Genomic DNA, 21,473 nt, shown 5'->3' with positions numbered 1-21,473 from the left:
TAATACTTGAAAACATAATTATTAAAAAATTTAAATTTTTAGTATAAAATTTATATGAAACCAAAAGAAAAGAAAAATTAAGTTCTAAGACCCTAAACAATTGAAATAAAAAAAAAAAACAACAAAATTAAATTAAAACTTAAACCCTAAGGCCCTAAGGCACATCCTTTTAACAGTAATAAAATATATGTTTATGAAACGTAAAGGTAATGTGGTAATTGTCAATGAATGAAGAAAAATAGGTTCTTTAATTAGATTAATTATTTAATATTTAGTTATATCAGATATATCATTATAATATCAGAATCCGAATTTGATACACAAGTCTCTATAGAACTATTTGCCCTAGTGCTAAATAATTGAAATTCATCGGCATATATAGCCAAGTCAACATTTTGTACAATGATACATATCATTTACATACAACATTAATAAGACGGGCCCCTAAATAGACCCTTGGGTTACACCTGCTTGAATTGAGTTGATATTTGAGCTATGGCCACGGCATAAAACAAACTGTCTACAGCAGAAAGAAAAGATGAAATAAGCTTACATAACGAATTCGAAACATTAAATTCATGTTTAAGTTTATTGCAAAGAAGATTATGATCAACAGAATCAAACGCCTTGCTTAAATCAAGAACAGCAGGATTCCGATTATCTATTGCACGTCTTATATCATCTTTAAGTTTAATCATAAGTGACGTAGTGCTATGAAATTTTCTGAAGCCAGATTGACAGAAATCAACTAAAGAAAAACGATTAAGGTGATTAATTAATTGGTATTTAATTAAAATTTCAAACATCTTAGACATTGCAGGAAGAATGGAAATAGGCCGATAATCTGAAAAGTTAAAGCCAGAAATATTCTTTTTTCTTAGCGGTATAACCCGTGCTGGTTTCCAGGTCAAAGGAAATTTACATGTCATTATAATGGTATTAAAAAGGTGAAGTAAATGGTGCTGAATGTAAGTCAAAATTATTTTAATGAAACGGATTGGAATATTATATGTACCTAAGGCATTAGACTTAATTTTATAAATTGCTCGTAAAGACTATTTTCACGACTATCAGTATTATCATCACCAAGACTAGCTACATAATTAGACGAATACGAAGTATAATAATCATTTAAATAATTAAGATCTAAATCACAGTTGTTATCACAGGTTTCGTTGTCAAGGCATCTAGTAGATCGAATTCTGGACCATAAATCTCTAGAACCACTAGCTCCATTAAACAAACGAAAACCGTAAGACCGCTTAATTCGCCTTATCGTTCTCATAGCAGTCGAATTATACATCTTAAGACAATTTCAAAACAATAATCAAAATATTAGAAACCAATTGTTTTCCACCCACATTAATTAATAAATTTTTCGACGAAATATAACGCAAACTAAACAGCACTTATGGCAACCCTACAACGAATGAAGAAACCAAACGATATTGTAGCTTCAAATACATCCCTGGATTAACAGGTAACAAAAGCTTAAGAGTTTTAATGAACAAACCAAACAACATAAAATATGCATACAGAGCGAATCAAAGAAACAACAAAATATTCTCCAACATCAAAACTCCAATCGACAAACAACAACAAAGCAATGTTGTTTACGAAATAGAATGTAAGCAAAGCAGTGACTTATTATATGTAGGAACAACAAACGAACGCTGCAAACAATGTGAGAACACAGAGCTGACATTGAAAAAGGAGCACAGAAAACAGCTTTGGCGCAACATATTTTGAAAAGTGGACATAGGGCAAACTTAGAAAATGTCAAAATGCTAGATAAAGAAAACAAAGAGAGAAAGATATACACTTTAGAAATCTTAAGAATACAACAAAAAATTGATAGGACGATGAACTTGAAAGAGGACACAAACAATATTAGTATAAGTAACCGTGTTGCATTATAAAGATCTGTGATATTAAAATTTAATTTCTCTCCAATATAATTAATATCGTGTTGTTAATTAATGTGCTTTTGACGGAAAAATTCATGTGAATATTTCCTAATTTATTGTGAGTTAATTATATTTTCATGAAGATTTGAAATAAATGTAATGTTTAAATAAAATAGATGTTACCCCTGAAGATGTCAAAAAATGTTGACGAAACGTTGGAGCAAATGAAATAAAAAGGAATTTTATTTACGCAACTTAGGTCTAAAGAGCTTAATAATTGGACCAAGAAAATCTGAATACACAAAACATCAGTTTTGATGCAAGCAGTTTAATTGGCGAGCAAGGAATCCGATTTGTTGATAAAGCTAAAAACCTGGGCTCAATAATACAAATCTCTCATGCGGAATGATCACTTAATTGCTGCTTCAGGAAAAGTTTTCGGAATGCTTAGGACACTATCAGACTAAATCTTACTTCCTGCTCTCCTCTATGGAAGTGAACTTTTTAGTACATGTGATTCCAGGAGTACAAGACGACTAGAGACTACTCATAATGCAATCGTTAGATATGTTCATGGATTAAAACGGTTTGACTGTTGTCCACCTTACTCGAAAGTATTTTTGATATGAAGAAGCGTAGAGATGTTCCATAAACTACAATTTGGAAGAACAAACCGGAGGATTATAGTAGTCCAGCCTCGTTATCGCCTCCTAATATCAGAATGGCAATGTTTCGTTAATGCAATCCGATTATGGAGACTCACTACCACCCTCGATTCAATCTGCCGGCAACGCAAAAATCAATAACTTGGCTTTGTATTATTTCAATTTTTGTATTAACCCTTTTTTATACATGTGATTAAAATGTATACTCATATTGTGATAATCATACCGCCTTTTTCAACTACAAACCTTGATGTTTAATTATTGATTTTTATCACATTTTTATACTCGAAGTATTAATCTCTAACATTACTGTGATCAATTATACTGGTTACCATTGCAACTTCGCATACTATAATTATAGGATACTTGAAAACAAACAAGAGTGGAGGTTATCATACCCTTCATTTTACTGTTTTTAAAACAGTTGTTTTTATGCAGTGTCTCGAGAACCAATAACTCTTTTGTCATCTTTCTTGCAGGAAATTCATCTTACTATTCTATTTATTCTTATTATTCGATTTATTTTCGCTAACTTGCTTATTTTAAGCGAACCAATTGTAGTTTTGTTAATTTGTTAAAGAGACAAAATGCTTAATTGGTCTATGGACGTGGCTAATTAATGAGCAAATTTAAGTGAAGTGAAGTGAAGCCACTCACTATGGTGAGAAAAACGATATAAAGAGTTTTATTTCCCTTCGATTTAAGCACCTACAAGTGATTTATTGTATTTATACACCTATTTTATTTTCACCGTTTGCTTTACACTGTTTTTTAGGATCGGAGAGGAAAAACAATTGAACCCAAGACATTTCGATAAAGTTGAAGACCTTGAGTTTGATACTAGTGAGCCTGTGGAAGTTTCATCAACTTTTGAAGCCATGGGACTAAAAGAAGATCTCATTAGGGGTCTTCTGTCTAAGGGTGGGTAAAGTAATTTACCGTATCGTCGTCTATGGTAATTATTTATCAATTTTTATAATTTCCTTTTTAGGTTTTAAAACCCCTTTGGCTTTACAACGATGTTGTATGAAGATTCTTATCGAAGGTCATGATGTTATACTGAGTTCACAAGCTGGTTCCGGCAAAACAACAGCAATTGCGATGTCTTTGCTACAAATGGTTGACACATCTCGTACGGACACTCAAGTTCTGTATGTTACACATTCGCAGGAAGTGGCCGTTGCTTTACAAAACACCATACGGAGTTTGGGTAAATTTATGAATCCACCATGCAAAATATTTGCTTGCACGAATAAGATTACGAACCAACAAAAAGAGACAGCCAAATTATTAGTCGAAAATCATCAGATTGTTTGCGGTACTTCTAAACAAATTAATGTAATGAAAAGAAATAACATACTTGCCACAACATCAATTCGCATAATTGTGCTGGACGATCCCTTCCTTCTGGCACCGGAAGGAAAAAAGAGTGTTAATCGCTTTACTTATATATTGAATTCGTTACCACGAGATACGCAGATTCTAATATGTTCTCATCGAGTGTTAGATGGAGCCATAAATGTTAACGAATTCTTTCCTGGCAGCTATATAATCGTCACCCAAAAAAGGTAATTCTTATTGCCCTGCTTCCAACTTTTCCAAGTTCTTTGACATCAAATTTGGTCTAAAATGTCATAGTTTCGGCATAGCTTTTATTTATGCAGAGCATTCGTGGTTTCCGTTATATATCTGAATTCTTTTTATGGTGTTCTTTGAGACCAATGTTAAACTTAACATTTATGTAAAGTTTCGATTTCAAGGAATTTTTTGATTGAAAACACAAGTGTTAGGAAATGAAAATGTTTTCTCCCTAATAAATTATATTTTTTTATTATTATTTTAGAATGAAAAGCGCAAAAACTTGTCCAACAGTGATCGTGAGTGATGGTGGACAATCGAAAGGGGATGTAGGATTAAAAAGTAACCAACCGAGCGATTCCATTGAAATATTAAACCACAATCTTCCAGCCGTGAACTCAACCTGTTTTGATACGATTAAGCCAAAGCGAAAAAAGTAAGCAGAGCAATGTCTACTTTAGAAGAAGAAGAGACAACTTAAAATGACAACTTAAAAGAGTGACAAAAAGCCGCTATTTTTTAGCTGCAGGATTTAGAGTTCCTTAAAAATACGTTGGACGTTGATTTTTTTTATAAAAAACCGACTAAGCCTGATTTGACATCTATTACCTTATTATTACTGAAATCGAAGAAAACAGACAAATTAAAAAATCGTAGCGTACGATCCAAAACAATAGATAAAATAAAAGACAATTTCAGGTGTCACCAAAAAAATACGGTAAATACTCTCTAAAATAATCGCTCCACCGACGGTGAAACAATGTTTATGTTCTTCTACCGGCCGACCGACTTTGATCACTCTTTTTATGTACCCACTAAATGCTATATTTATTGAATTTTTAAGGCGTGTATTCAAACCCACTGTTCTGAAGAAAAGCGATGTCATTGAATTCGAAACCAGTCAGCATGTTGAAGTCTGGCCTTCATTTAATTCTTTTAGACTAAACAAAGAGCTACTCGAGGGCATTAACATTTGTGGTAAGCTAAAGTTTTTTTTATGCAACAAGTCGTTAGTAACATTTAAACAATTCCGAATTCAGGTTTTAAAACCCCACTGCCGGTCCAGATACATTGTCTGAAGCCACTTATTAAAAGGCGCCATATAATAATCAACTCGCAAGTTGGCAGCGGCAAAACAACCGCAATAGTTATATCCATTCTACAATCATTGGATATATCACGTCCGGAAACCCAAGTATTGTGTCTCACACTCACGCCAGAAAACGCTTTAGAGATACAAACAAAAATTCTGGCCTTGGATACCTCCACGAGGGTCCGATGTAGCGTGCCGAGCACCACTGCCACATCGACAAATCCACATATTATTTGTGGTGTTCCCGAACATGTTTCTAACATGATCACCAGCAACATTTTATGTACCACAACCATTCGCATGCTTGTGTTGTTCAACATCAACTTGCTGTTGTCAGAAAAAATTCTCCAACAATTTAATTATATACTTTCGGGTATGGTACCAGGTGTACAAATTGTCATGACTTCAACCCATGTTTCATTTGCGGCCATTAATATCGCTGTTAGCTGTATGCAATGCCCCATTATCATCAAACAAAACAGGTAAATGACCCACATCGAATGCTTTAACAATACTAGTGCTAAAGTTTTACATAGATTTCGCTTGACATCTGGCATCATTTGTGTGGGTTAACAAGTCTGTTCAATAGAGGGGAAGAATTTTTACATTTCTCAAGCTGCATTCGATCATTTAGTTGAGTTAAGTTGTGTTCAATGGTGAGAGGAATTTGTAAGGCACTGTTGGCGCTAGTTATTAAAAATCTACAAGTTTATTAGGAGAGTTTATATATCATCGATCTTCTCGAAACATTGCCAAATGCCGCTGTGAAGTCGACAAAAAGTTTGAAGTTTCTCAACCCACGCAGACAACTTTTCCGCTACAATACCCAATAAAATCTCCATTAAACAATTCATTGAGGATATATGGTGTACGACGGTAATTTTTGGCCCATGTTATATTTCCTTTTTTAAATATCGGGTAAATTATACTGGTAATAAATGTTGCATCCACTTCATCCGTACTATAGACGCTGTTACAAGATTTGACTAATTCCAGTAGAAGTTTATCTGGAACATACTTGTAGAACTCATACGGGATGCGCTCTTCGCCCGAGGCTTTATTTGTTTTTGGTAAGGTAATCGGACTGTCTAAATCATCGTCAACTACATACATTGATGCATATTGGATATCTGGAGATTTTCGAGGTGTTTCGAGGTACAGTTCGGCAGTTTTTCGAAGTATATTTTATGTTCTTCTGCTGGAATAGATATAATCTGCTCATTGCTATCATCTCTAATCTTCTTCGCTATCTTCCACCAATTTGTACTGTACCGAACAGTATCAAGTTTACCCTCTAATTTGGCATAATATTAATGTTTTGAAATTTGACATACATAGCTCCCATTGCAAATTGCACATTTTGCCCACGAACATTCCGTTAAGGAGCAGGGGCTCCCCTACAAAGCGTTTTCCTAATTTTACATCGTGAGCCACTAGAGGGCACAATTCTAAGCAGATTTGGTTAAAAATCGTTAAAATTAAAAAAAAAAAATTGTTTTTCTGCTACAACTTTCAATATCTTCTGTAGGTTAGCAAGCTTGTTTCAATTTCAAAAGCGAGAACCAGTTTTAGAAAAGTCAGTATGTATGTATGTACCGCAGAATCTCGAAAAAGTTATACAAAATGTGGCAAGGGTAATTAACTTTTTCGTAATCTTGACTATTCTAAGCGGTTTTTAAAGAAAGACAAAAATATAATACGAAACATAGGGTTTTCAAAAATAACACACTAAATTTATTTCAAAGGCTTATGATTTATTAATATTACAAAAGAAAAATACTTAGATTTACATACTAATTTGAGCGGAGTGGTTTAAAGAAGCAGTCGAGGCTTGTTTGTTTTTTTCTTTTGTGTAATAGCTTTTGACCATTTTCGAGCGCATATTCACAAGATCTGCCACGTGACGTGCATCGTTTTTGCCTTCAAACCATTTTATCAAATTGTTGATGTTTTCAATTGCTTTCGTGTTGCCCACTTTTGCTTCTTGATGAATGCCTTGCAATACAATAAGGCTATCGCTATCATTATCACACACTTCGAAATCATCGTTTTCTTCCGTAATTTGATCCTCGATCCAATTTCCAATGTCATCAATGCTGATGTTGGCATTATCACCCACCCCCGACATCAACAAGTGAACTTCTCGAAGTGCATCGTCGTAAGCACTATTTGATTTAATCTATTCTGACAACGGGGTGTCATCTTCACTATCGTATTGATCATCATCCCCCTTGTTTTTTTTTATCTTTTTCCACGCTTTTAAAAGAACAACTTGTGGCAATTCATTCCATGCTGATTTAAGAAGCAAATAGCATCACGAATCGAATGTGCCTTCAAAATATTTTCAATTGGAATGTTTTCTTGGGCGACAATGTTGCATAATAATTTGGTTCGATATCCTAATTTGACCAATCTTATTGGATGTTGATCCATGGGTTGCAAAACTGGTGTTACGTTAGGCGGTAGAAGCATTGCAACAATGTTTCCATCATCAGACTTTAGCATTTCAACTGGTTATGTGCAGTGCAGTTAACAACCAGCAATAATTCCTTGGGTGGTAAATTATTTTCGGCAGAAAATGTTCGAACCTGTAAAAATTTACTCGTCTTAAGTAACAAATTAAGAATAAAGTCAATAAAATAACTTAACTTTATAAATGATTTGTGGAAATAGTTGTATTCCAACGGGTTTTCAAATCCCTTAAAGCAACGTGGATGTGCGGATTTACCTATCACCAACGGCTTTAACTTGTGTGAACCATCTGCGTTCGCACACAACAAAAATGTGATTCATTCCTTTGCGAATTTTCGGCCCGGTGCTGTCTTTTCGGTGGCTGCGACAAAGGCTTTATCCGGTAGAAAAACGATGAAATAGATCAGATACATCTGCGTTATATAGATGGGATTCGGAGATGACCATTCATCAATGTTTGCCCTTAAATGGTCAATAAAAATTGTAACATCTGGCGTATCGCTTGAAAGAATTTCTCCACAAATTTTCAGGTGGAGAATATCGTATCTTTTCTTAAAATTTGCCAGCCATCCATCACTGGCATCGAATTCTTTTCTAGGGTGCAAAATGGCGAACTCGTGTTTAGCTCTTAATTTTAAAATTAGACCAGGCATTGAACAATTTCGCTGTCTCGGTTCCACAAACATTTATACATTTATGCCACAAGATCACCATATTCCGGTTTATGTAGTGTTTTCTTATGTGCTTTTTCATATGTGTTCGCCGCAGCCTCTAAAATTTCAATAAGCTTTTTTCATATTGAGTTGACAGCTTCAGATACTCCATAATCCAATGCCAATCTCTTTCCTCGAGCACCTCGATCTATTTTTACACACTAATTTAAATAAAATTTTTACATTCTTTTTTTCCGTACTTAATCTAGAAATTTTTATAACATTTTGTTTTTGACATAAAAACTTGTTTTAGAGTTAAACATTTTTTTGCTCCAAAATTTCCATACAGCAAAGGAATTTGTGCACTCTTGTGCGTTTTGGCTGATATATGTAGATACTTTTCTGATTTGGCAGCTTCAAAAATATGTCCGTCCGTCTTCACATAAAATCACTATAACATGAAAGGGGAGAGAGGTATTGTTACGTTTGCTTGGTGTAGGTTGCATAATTCAGAATGGGGTAGAGTGACACGGTGGCTTTGCTGGTTTTCCGGATAGTTCTTCATCGTAAAATATGCTTGTAAACGAAAACATAATTTCTTCGTGTGCAGAAATAAAAGAAAAAAAATGGATTTAATGGAATCGGAATGGCAATAAATAAAACATGACTTTTAAAGGCTTACACTCGGGCAATAACGTCAAACCTTTGGTTGGAGCTTCCCACCCCTTCTCCTCTTATAACCTAGCAGCCATGTATTGCTACCCTACCAAAAGCCCGTACGTCTTCGATAAATCCATTACCCACCCGAATGTTAAACCACTTTCCAACACTACTTAATTCGACCATTTGCAAACACCCTGTATCGACATCGAACAAAATTACTCTGGACTTTCACATTTTCTTGCCAGTTTCAACGTCGAAATTAATTTCTGCGGCCTCATTTAACAAACACTTGTTGGATTCGTAAACTCTCTAAGTTGGTCTCATTTCTTATCTAATTTGCAAATATAGTTCGGTCGGCCACCAAATGTAAGATCTGGCAAATGACTTGGTTATTACTATGGCTAAATGAGTTGAATGTATTTCTTTCAAAAATTTAACACGAAATTTTTGTGGAATTACCACTCTATGCCCCCACATAAGTATGCCGTCGTCAACATGCAACTCTTTATATTTGTTCTTATATGCCTCCAAATCTGTATTCAGCGTGCCTCCCGAACATATGAAACAATTGACCTTTGATATTTCAATATCGCGGGATGACTTCGTCTTTCGCGATTAAAAATGATGGGTCATCCACATTCCTACCCGAATTTTTCCCCTTGGCATAGATGCGCGAAAGCGCGTCGTCTGATTTATCTTTGCCTTTCAAATTCTCGATCTTATAGTTAAATTCCGATAAAAATACGGCCCTTCTCTGCATACGGCTCGCCGCCATCTTAGGTATGTCTTTCTTTTCAACATACAAGTATTTCTCTTCAAATATTGATAAAATTGATCACACGCAAATGCGATTGCTAGGGCTGTTTTTCGACCATACTACAATTCTGTTCGCTTTATTTAATACGCGTGATGCGAGCGCTATAGGACGTTCCAAATCCGTTTCAATACCTTTCTGTGAGGCGGCACAAGTGAAAACAATAGGAATGTCTGGATTAAAACGTGAAAGAGTACGAAGAAAGAAGTCTCACAATTTTCTTCCCATTCGGATTTCCTGGCTTCCTTTAATAATTCATAGAAAGGTAACATGATGTTAGCGTAATCTTCTATGCACTAACTATAGTAGTTAACTAGTCCTATGAATGATCGAACTTCCCTGATATCACAGGGTCTAGGGGCATTCAATACATCCTGAACGCGCTCCTGAGTTTTCGAAAGACCATGTGTACTAATTCTAAAACATAAGCACAACACTTCTTCCACAAAGAAATTGCATTTCGCTTTCTCCAATTTTAGACCTGCTTTCTCTAACCTTCTCAAAGCTTCGCTTAAATAAACTATGTGTTCCTCATAATATTTCCCAGTCATTAATATATCACCCAAACGTAACGTTACGTTACGTTAGGACTGCTTTGCAATAGTTTCTCTATTTTCCCTTTGAAAAATATGCGATTCTGATTTAGTCCCAAATGGCACACGATTCATCTTGAACACGCCTTTACGTATGGTCCAAGCACATAATAATTTTGAAGTATCATCTAGCTCAAATTAATTGTATGCCTTTGTAAAATCAAATTTTGTAAATAATCTCCCATTCTGTAATTTCGAAAACAAATCTTCAATTCGAGGTAGAGGATATTTCACATCACACAAATATTTATTCAAGATAACTTTATAATCCGCACATATACGGATAGCACCATTAGGCTGGGACCAGTGGTGTCTCCCTCCTCCTCCCTCCACTTGCGCAGGTTGAGACATCACAGTAGGTCTTCTTTTGATTTTGACATGAAATTTTCTTCTTTTTCTCTTGGATGTTATACACTGCTTTTTCCGGCTTTTCATACCTCTGGTAATTTCCGGGGATTTATCTAAGGTCAGTGTTGCTGCTTCTTCACATAAACGGTCAAAAATTTTGCCATCCATCTCGGTGACAGACTTGTAAATCAGAACTCTTTCCAGCTGACTACTCGCAATAAGCAGCTTATCTTCTGATGCTAGCATGCTATTTCACTGCATAAAACGACCGCCTTTCTTTAAGAAAAAAAAAAAACAATGGCTGGCGTAAAGTGAACAGTTAACAGCTAGCCTATCAAGTTTGGGTGTAGTAGTATACACTAATTTAAATAAATACAATTTTTACATTATTTTGTTCTGTACTTAATCTAGAAATTTGTATAAAATTTTGTTTTTGATATAAAAACTTTGCAAATTGCAAAATTTGCCTATAAACATTCCACTAAGGAACAGGGGCAAACTTCTCACATATCAATGAGTGCAGTCCGACTCAAGTTTAAGCTCAATGATAAGGGGCCTCCTTTTTATAGCCGAGTCCGAATGGCGTGCCGCAGTGCCGTCTTTGGACGGAGGTGTCTTTCGAGAGAAGTTTTACATGGCACTGTACCTCACAAATGCAGCCAGCATAAGGAGGGGAAAACCACCGTTGAAAATGTTTTTTCTGATGGTCTCGCCAGGATGCGAACCCAGGCGTTCAGCGTCATAGGCGGACATGCTAACCTTTGCGCTGCGGTGGCCTCCGATATAAAGACTTTAGTGCTAAAAATTTTTTTCCACCGAAATTACCATACAGCAAAAGGGATTTGTGCACTTTTTTGCATTTTGGCTGATATAGCCACTTTTCTGATTTAACAGCTTCAAAAATATGTCCGTCCGTCTTCACATAAAATCACTGTAACATGAAAGGGGCGAGAGGTGTTGGTACGTTTGGTTATATACTTCAGAAAGGGGTAGGGTGACACGGTGGCTTTGCCAGTTTTCTGGATAGATCTTCACCGTGAAACATAATATTCTTCGTGTCCAGAAATTAAAAAAAAAAAAAAATTAATTTAATGGAATTGGACTGACAATAAATAAAACACGCCTTATAAAGGTACATACTCGGGGAATAACATCAGACCTTTGGTTGGTTAAACCACTTTCCAACACTACTTACGTCGATCATGTGCAAACACCCTGTGTCCCATTCCCATTTTCCTAAAGAGGGTTAGTGAAAGAGAGATTCCATTTAAAAAAAATTATATCTATAAGATGTTATTATAAGCCATTCCTAAAACTAGGGTTAATACGTGCTTATTTATTTGGAACAGTAAATTACAACAAAATGAGAAAACACTGTTTTGGAATTCTCTTTGACAAACAGTTTTTGGCTTTTTCTTTAATTAGTTTTGATAATTCTGACTACAGAGAAAAAATTAAAAGCTGGGTTCAATTAAGAAATTTGCACATTCAATTAAAAAATTTGCTGAAATCGGTCCTATGAAGCAATTTGCGCTATTGAGTTTCATAGATGTGCAGACTACAATTAGTTTAAAAAAAAAAATTATACAAATTAAAGCATTTTATATTGTAATTAAAAATATTAAAATTTAAAAAAAAAAAATAAATTTAAAATTTAAATAGTACGGTAATTTAATATATAGAAATAAAAATTTTAAATATTAATATTATTGGAAAAATGAGAAAAGCTCTTTTCTCAAAGTTGAATGTTCGAAGAAAGGTTGTTCCCGATTTCGTATTGTAGCAATGAAAAATTATCTCTCCGACTTCAGGCAGTTTATTCTCGGTGGTACAATGTTCAGTCCTCTATTAGATTGTGCAAATTTTAGATGAGCGAAGAGATACACAGGTTCTTTCGTTTGGATAATTTTGTGAAGCAGAATTAGACTTTAGATAATTTGTAAAGTATACTTTAAAAACTTGTAGGTCAAACTGTGAACTACTTTCACGACGTTTTCTATTGAAGATGTATCTGGTAATGTCATTGAAGGCAACAGTAAGTCTGCGATTATCTTCAAAATCACAGTTGTAAAAAACTTCGCAGCCATATATGTAGATATGATTTTGGAATCAGCATGCGAATTTGAAATGGTGTAGAGAGACGTACTGCCCACAGATTACGCAGCAATCCAAACAATTTGCCAAGAGTTTCACTCATGTGATTAGTTACAGGCAGTTTCAACTTGTGGTATTGTTATTAAGATGTACAATTAAATTATCCAGGATAGTTAGTTTATATCTGTGAATTACGAATAGTTTCGATTTTGATGGGTTTATGCAAAGTTTATTATTTTTTGTCCAGTTATAAACTTGATTCAAATCATAGTTTATATCAGATACACATTTTTGAATATCGCTTATTTTTGTACCAATATATAGCTGCAGATAATCAGCATATATTTGTGTTTTACAGTTACCTAGAACATCCGGAAGATCATGTATATAAATGGAGAACAGCAGAGGGCCAAGAATGGGTCCTTGGTGAACGCTTTTGGATTGTTCGAGTAGACTGGAGCAACGGCTTTCAGTTACTACCGCTTGTGCTCTGATTGGTTGAAGCAAGTTTGCCGTAAATTTTAAATGTCACGGCGAATCGATTTTTTTTCGCCCTGTATACAAATTTTGACATATCAAGTTCCCAAAAAAGATGCTTTGTTGTAGCAATTCGCCAATGCGCCCACCCTATAAATACGCCTTGGTTGTGGTGTTCTGAAGCGTTCTTCTATATGCAAAGTTTCGTTCATCGATCAGGAATCTTAGCCGCTGGTTAAACCAGGGTGGTTAAGCATTTTTAATTTTTTTATTGTTTTAACTGGTACGCATTGGTCATATATTGAACATATAGGATCTTGAACAAATGACATTTAAGCATTAAAAAGATATATTGTGTCCCACGGTACTTTATCATTAAGGTTGTTGAGTAAATTACAGTTTATTTTCGTAAAATGGAAACGGAATGTAATTTGTTCTTCTTGATTGTGTATGACTTAGTTATATGTTAAAAAACTTGTTTTTTTTCTAATATATTTAGCGCACCATATAAATATATATGTATATATATTTATATATATATATACCACAATAGCTGACCCGGGCCAGCTCCGCTGCGCCTTCTTTTACTTTATATGGAACAAAAGTTTCCTTGGAATATTTATTTTCGACAATTAAAGAGCTTTTAGTGAAATACCATGCTACGAAAATAGTGAATCGCTTGACTAACAATTTAACAACATAAGTGCCTTTGTCCGAATCCCATATGATTTTTATTGGTCTACGGATTTAAGTTTGGATGTAAGGTGTACTCCATTCTTAAAATACTTTACTTCAGCCCGCTACTCTCATGATATCTGATTTAGGGGTGTTTTCGGGGGTGAGGTGGTCTCCTAGGCACTTAGCCCTGAAAAAATATCAGCATCGTGCTCTTCTTTCAAAAAAAATTTATTTAAACCCCATATTGCCATTGGTTTAGGGGAGTTTACACGATGGGGCGTCCCCAAAACACATGGCCCAAAATTCGTTTCTAATCAAATTCGTTTTCTAATCTTAAATACCACATATTGGCATGGTCGAAAATTTTTTACACTTTGCGGGGTGATTTGGGGAAGGGGTGATTCCCAAAATACATGGTCCTAAATTTTGATATCAAATTCGTATTCTACTCCAAAATACCTTTATTTGAGCTCCATTTTGCGATGGTCACTAAAAAATTGCTGATTGTGGGGTATTTTGGGAAAGGGGTTGACCCCCAGAAAATTGGCCCCGAAAGTGGGTATCAATTCTTGCTCTGCCCCCCAATACCTTTTATTTAAGCTGCACATTGACATGGTCGGTATATATGGCCGATTTAGGGGTGTTTTGAGGATTAGGGTGGTCGCCCAAACACTAAGCCCGGAAAATATATCAGCAACGTGCTCTATTCTCATATATCTATATATCATTTATTTGAACCGCATATTGCCATTGCCCTCAAAATTGGATATGAAATTCGTTTTCTAATCTCATTTAAACTCCTTATTGCAACAGTCAGCAAATATGTCCGGTTTGGGTTATTGGCCCTAAAAACTATAAATATTTAGTTCCAACTCTCTTTACGAACCAAATTGTCTTGGTGAGCAAATACGTCCTATTTGGGGATTGTTATGGTGGTGGAACGCCCCCTAGACAGTTGGTCCGTAATGTTGATATCAGATACGTGGTCTTTTCCCAAATACCTTTAATTTGAGCCCCATATTTCCATAGTCGGCAAACGTGATCGGCTTGGGGGTGTTTTGGGGGATGGGCGGCCACTCAGTGAGTTGGCCTTGGAAATATAATGCGGATTCGTGTTCCACTCTAAAAACCCTCTTATTTGAGCCTCATATTGCAAAAGTCAGCAAATACTTACTATTTGGGTAGTGTTATGGGGGTGGGGAGGCCCCATAGACACTTTTCCCGAATATTGATATCAGATTCGTGCTTTACTCCCAATGACCTTTAATTTGAGCCCCATATTGCTATGGTTGTAAATTTGTCCCCTTAGGGGGATGTTTTTGGGGAGAGGCTCCCCCCAAACACTTGGTCCCATATTTGGATACCAGATTCTAATTCTACACTCAAATACCTTTTATTTAAACCCTATATTGCCATGGTCAGTAAATAAGTCCTGTTTGGGGGGTGTTTTGGGGAAGGGGTCCACCCCCCAGAAACGTGGTCCTACATTTGGATATCTGATTCGTATTCTACTCGCAAATACCTTTCATTTGAGTCCCATATTGCCATGATCGGTAAATATGTCCGATTTAGGGGTGTTTTTTCCCGAATATTGATATCAGATTTGTGCTTTTCTCCAAAAGACCTTTCATTTGAGCCCCATGTGGCTATGGTCGTAAATGTGTCCCCTTTGGGGGAGGTTTTTGGGGAGAGGTGGCCCCCCAAACACTTGGTCTCATATTTGGATATCAGATTCTAATTCTACACTCAAATACCTTTTATTTAAGCCCCATATTCCCATGGTCAGTAAATAAGTCCTCTTTGGGGGGTGTTTTGGGGAAGGGGTGGACCGCCAGAAACGTGGTCCCACATTTGGATATCAGATATACCAAATACCTTTAATTTGAGTCCCATATTGCCATGGTCGGTAAATATGTCCGATGTAGGGGTGTTTTGGGGGTTGGGGTGGTCCCCCTAGCACTTGGTTCGACAAATGGTTTTCAGATACGTTTTCTTATCCTAAATGCGTTTTATTTGAGTCCCATATTGTCGTGATTGGTCTAAATATATGTTTGGTAGGTTTTAGAGTGGGGCGGGCCCCCTAGGTACCCCATACGAAATTTGGATACCAAATTTTTATTTCTAGGGTACTATATGAGGGCACACAACATTTCGCTTAAATCGCACCACCCATCTCCGAGATCTGGCGTTTCTGAAAATTAGGGTAAAGGGGAGGATCCTTATACGAGAATCAAACGATAATCTACTAAAAATAATAAATTATAACTACGAAAATCTAAGGGTATATATCTAGATAGCCATAATAATTGGAAATAAACAAAGTCTTAAATATCGAGCGTTATTTACTTTAAGTAAAAAAATCAAAATTTAAATAAAGAAAAATTTATCAAAATTTTTCATAAACAAAGTGATAAAAACAAAATGAAAACATTGGAAAACCTTGGCATTTCTTAAGCCATAAAAATTATTTGAATTCTTAGTAAATTCGAAAAATATTGATTTTTGGTTTATGCACTGCTGTTGGCTATCAACATGAATCTTTTAGACACAAGCAACCAAAAGAAAACAAAAGGGTGACCATGTTGCGCATTACAAAAACACAAACGTAAAATTCATGCCGATTATTAATCTTGAAATCGATTCATTTGACAATTTATTTTAAAATTCAAATGTCAACACTCCATTTTTACCAAATTTTCAAAGTATTTTTCAAAGTTTAATTAAAATGAAGCAAAATACGGACTTATGGTCACTCTTTTATACTCTCTTTCTTCTAGCTACAGATACATATGTTAAACAACTAAAAGCGTGCAAAGTTCGGCCGGCCGAATCTTACATACCCTCCACCATGGGTCGCATTTGTCGAGCTCTTGCCACGGTATCTCTTTTAAGGCAAACAAAGGAGTAAAGAAAAAAAATGCTATGTTATTGGAATAATATCAAGTTATGGGTCATTTCGGATCATAATTGAAATGATCATTCGGACCATAGTAGAAGTGATTGTGTAAAATTTCTGCCAAATCTAGTAAGAATTGCGCACTTTAGGGGCTCAAGAAGTAAAATAGGGAGATCGGTTTATAGGGGAGGTGCATTAGGCTTTTGACACGTATGTTAAAGGTCATGAGAGAAGCCGTTGTACAAAATTTCAGCTAAATTGGATAATAATTGCGCACTCTAGTGGCTTAAGAAGTCAAGGCCCCAGATCGGTTTATATGGCAGCTATGTCAGGTTATGGACCGATTTGAACTATTCTTAGCACATTTGTTGAAAGTCATAACAAAACATCTTATGCACAATTTTAGCCAAATCGGATAATAATTGCGTCCTCTAGTGGCTCAAGAAGTCAAGACCTCAGAACGGTTTATATGGCAGCTATATCTAAACGTGGACCGATATAGCCCATTTACATATAGCCCATATGCAATAGCGTGCTTTCGGACGGACGGACGGACGGGCATGGCTGGTCCGACTTGAAATGTCATGACGATCAAGAATATATATACTTTATGGAGTCTTAGACGAATATTTGGAGGAGTTACAAATAGAATGACGAAATTAGTATACCTCCATCCTATGGTGGAGAGTATAAAAATCTAAAGTTCATTGACTTACTTTGTATGATGTAGCTCTCCCTCGTTGAAAGTACTTTCGCTGAGTTTGGCGATATTATCTCAGGTGGTTTATGTTGTCGCTGTTATAAAAACAGAGATGTGTTGCGGGGCTTAAGCACATATGCTGGGCTTAGCTATATTGACGAGCTGCTAACAGTGGTGGATGATGAGAAATGTTGCTTGAATTTATAATGTTGCGTGTTATTTAAAAAAAAGAGAAATGTTGCTATCGAAAAGCTTTGGAAACATTCCACTCCTGTGCACCAATCAACAAGTTGTCTTATGATCTTGAAACATGCAGGAAGCAACATCACCCAGCTCAGTTGACATAGGCCTATTTTAAATGAGCGTAATGATCATTAAAGCCAATGAAATTCAAAAATATTTATGTAAAAATGTACGTATAGTGGGTGATGTTGATTCCCAACTGAAACGGGACTCAAAAAAAATGTGTTTCACGCCGTATGATACATACAGACAATAGAAATAAAAACAAGTAAAAAGGCGTTAAGTTCGGCCGGGCCGAACTTTGGATACCCACCACCTCGGGTATATATATAAACCACCTTTCATCAAAATTCGGTGAAACTTCCATACCGTATGTTCTGCTCAATAAGCCATATATTTGTGACAACATTTTGTTCATCTCGATGAGTTGTTTCGATAAAAGAAAAAAAATCACGCAATTTGGACCTGTAAGTCAAAAGTTCTAAGTCCTATAATGTAAACTATGCTCAAAATTGTTGCCACCCTGTATTGCACCCTGTACGACTACAAGGTGTCGTACAATACATCCCAAAATCTAAAATTTTTCACCAAGTTGAAAATTGTCATCAGCATTTTGGATGTACCGCCAGCAGTGCAAAGTCATATATGTGATGGCTCCTTAGAGGGTTTGAACTTTTCCTATAAACATATAGTTTTCGGTTATCCTCGTGCAATTTTAAAATCGATTCGCCATAACTTACTGAACACAAGATATATTCGCACTTTAGTAGTGAATGAATTAAACGCCAAAGAGATGGACACCATTGCATTGTATTTACCTGCAGATGTACAGATAATAAGTATTTCAAATTTTGAAAACGACCAAATCGAAAATGATTTTTCATCGAGTGAAAAATGGAAATTATATCCTACGTCTGCAGCTATGAGTCTCAATTAAAACTTACTTAAGGGCATTGCTGCTATGGGTAAGTGCAACCACGATTTCCAGAAAGTAGTTATAGTTATTGGTTCGCCATTTCGTTTGTACTACGTCGAAAAATTGATCTGCAACGCCAGAACATGAGTATATTAAAGTGCGTCAATTTAAATTGACCACAAATACACTTAACTCACTAAGCTACTGTGAGGGAAATAAAATCGATCAGGAAATCAGGAAATAGGAATTGGCTTTATTATTTATTGATAACGGAAGGGGGCGGACCCTGCACCGTTACCTCGAATACAGCACCCAAAATCACAAGTGGACCGATAAGGACAATATGGGTATCAAATGAAAAGTATGCGAGAGTAGCTAACGAATCTGGCATAAAAATTCATGTCGATGTATATGGCATCACTTCACCCCCACAAAAACGGCCAAAAAGGGCAGAACCGATTTTCTCGAAATTTTCGTATATTGTGTAGGTTGGTCAGGAAGAAAACATAGGCTATATAATTTTACCCTCCTCCTTATGCCAAAAACACAACCCAAAATCAAAAGTGGACCGATCAGGACAATATAGATATCAAATGAAAGGTATTGGAGAGTATAGTACGAATATGGTATAGAAATTTGAGTCTAAGTACCCATCGGGCTGCCCCAACCCCAAACATTCCCTCAAATAGACATATTGGACGTTCATTTCAATATGGGCCTCAAATGAAAGGTATTCGGAAGTAGATTTCGAATCTACTCCCGATCAATTAGATCGAGCTATGGAGGGTCACGCCACCTCTCAAAAACGCCATTAGACCCATTATGACTATATGATACTTGGCTGAACCGATTTTCTTAAAATTTTCATATATAATGTATGTTTTTCTGGAAGGAAACATAGGTTATATAATTTTTAGAAATCGGTCGGAGGCGGACCGTCCCCCTCATTGTACCGATAGTTACAATAAGGGTATCAAATGAAAGGTAGTGGAGACCAGAAAACGAATATGGTATTAAAATTTGGGTCCAAATACCCAACCATACACACCAGAGCAAAACGGCGTGGCACAGCGAATAAACCGCACAATAATAGAGCAAGTAAGGTGTATGTTGCTGTATGCAGGCTTGAATAAAGTATACTGGGCAGAGGCGACAACGACCTCAGCCTATTTAAAAAATCGTGTGCCATGAAGACCGTCCTGAGGAAATGTGGTCCGGTAGAAAGCAGAATTTCAAGCATCTATGTATTTATTTATTTTCTAAACTGGAAGCAAGTCAATGGAGTACAATTTGGTGGGTTGAAGCAACGAAAGTAATGCGTACAGAGTGCAGGATCCGATTACCAACGAAATTATGTCGTTTTTATTGAAGATAAAAGACAGGTATGTAATATAGAGCTCCGGCCGATAGGGGATAACTATGAGCACCACGCAGGCTGGAACTTTGAGCTCCGACTTGTGTGATGTCCATTGTTATCACGGGAAGCTTAGCTTAAAGCTACCAGTCGCGTCCACAGGTTGCGGATGGTGGAAAGCTCCGTTTTTATGCGGAGTAGCTGCAAATGCGGCCGCGGGCAGTCAGCGATTTTCGAGAGGAGAGCCTCAGTGAGGAGTCAGGTGGCACTGGCTCTTAATTAAAAACCGAGTGCCAATGATACTCGAGATGACAAGGCGAGTTTTTGGCGCCTTTAAATAACCAATGGCCAACATCAGATTAGGGGCAGCTGGCGGCGAGCGTCGGATCTTGGAGCAAGCGGCTCGCCACACCGAGGGATACGTGTGCAATCCCACAAAACCCAGTAACCCGTCCCCGGAAAACTGAGAACTACTATGGGAAACAAAGGAATAGTAAAAACGGACCCCCCCCCAATGTTGACGACCCACGCAAACGAGAAAAGGACTATGATTTGCGGATCTGCACCTGGAATGTCCGCACTCTTTATAGAGAAGGTGCAGTATACGCGCTGGCGGATGTATTAGAGAAGTACAAGGCAGATATTACCGCCTTACAGGAAGTGCGATGGACTGGGAATGGCGTCACTACAACACCAAACGGTAACGAACTATACTTTAGCTGCCATAACATGAGGCATGAATTTGGCTGTGGATTTGTGGTTAGTCGGAGACTGAAACACCTTGTCTCCAGCTTTACTCCGGTGGATGAATGGCTAGCCACAATCCGCATAAAAGCCAAATTCTTCAACATCAGCCTTATTTGTGCCCATGCCCCGACGGAATACAAAGACGAGCAGGTAACGACCTAGGTAACGACCAGCGTGGCATAGCTTTGGCAGAGCAGATTGAAAGCTTCACGTATTGCACGGTGAATGAGGATGCCCCCACTAGGATTACGAGGAGGTTCAGCAGCTCCCTAGACATCTCCATTGCATCCCCTGATCTCCTGAGTGACGTATCCTGGCAAGCCGTCATCTCTTTGGGGTCAGACCACCTCCCCATAATTATCACCATCGACTGACCACCCGACTTCATAAGCTCTGAGCGCCGGATGTTTATCAATCATAAGAAGGCCGATTGGACTGGCTTCAGAGAGTATACCAATCGCCGCTTCAGTAAACTGCCACCCCCCTCTGATGTGCTTGTGGCCGAGAGGAAATTCCGAGACATCATTAACGCAGCAGCCGCTCGCTTTATACCAGCCGGTCGAATACCCCAAGTGGGGCCCA

At 36.9% G+C, this 21,473-nt stretch overlaps 1 protein-coding gene across 10 annotated transcripts in view; it reads left to right on the top strand.

The window, feature by feature from the left end:
* LOC106083760 (uncharacterized) overlaps positions 1 to 21,473 on the top strand; it is a 175,151-nt gene that overhangs the window by 37,084 nt on the left and 116,594 nt on the right. For 8 of the 10 annotated variants that reach the window (XR_009396934.1, XR_009396935.1, XM_059361992.1 and 5 more), the window contains exons 12-16: positions 3,348 to 3,493; positions 3,564 to 4,140; positions 4,416 to 4,586; positions 4,995 to 5,128; positions 5,191 to 5,725. Coding sequence is in view for 8 of the 10 variants with exons in the window: in XM_059361992.1 (XP_059217975.1) it covers positions 3,348 to 3,493; positions 3,564 to 4,140; positions 4,416 to 4,586; positions 4,995 to 5,128; positions 5,191 to 5,725 (1,563 nt within the window). In the remaining 2 variants the exon portion in view is untranslated. Of the gene's footprint in view, positions 1 to 3,347; positions 3,494 to 3,563; positions 4,141 to 4,415; positions 4,587 to 4,994; positions 5,129 to 5,190; positions 5,726 to 5,779; positions 7,888 to 13,238; positions 13,793 to 21,473 lie in introns of those variants that run through there. The other 2 variants (XM_059361991.1, XM_059361993.1) reach the window with 2 other exon arrangements.

The sequence above is a fragment of the Stomoxys calcitrans genome, chromosome 2 (genome assembly GCF_963082655.1).
Source record: "Stomoxys calcitrans chromosome 2, idStoCalc2.1, whole genome shotgun sequence".
NCBI lineage: Eukaryota > Metazoa > Arthropoda > Insecta > Diptera > Muscidae > Stomoxys > Stomoxys calcitrans.
The sequence above is the reverse complement of the archived record's forward strand: the minus strand, read 5'-3'. Positions and strand labels throughout refer to the sequence as shown.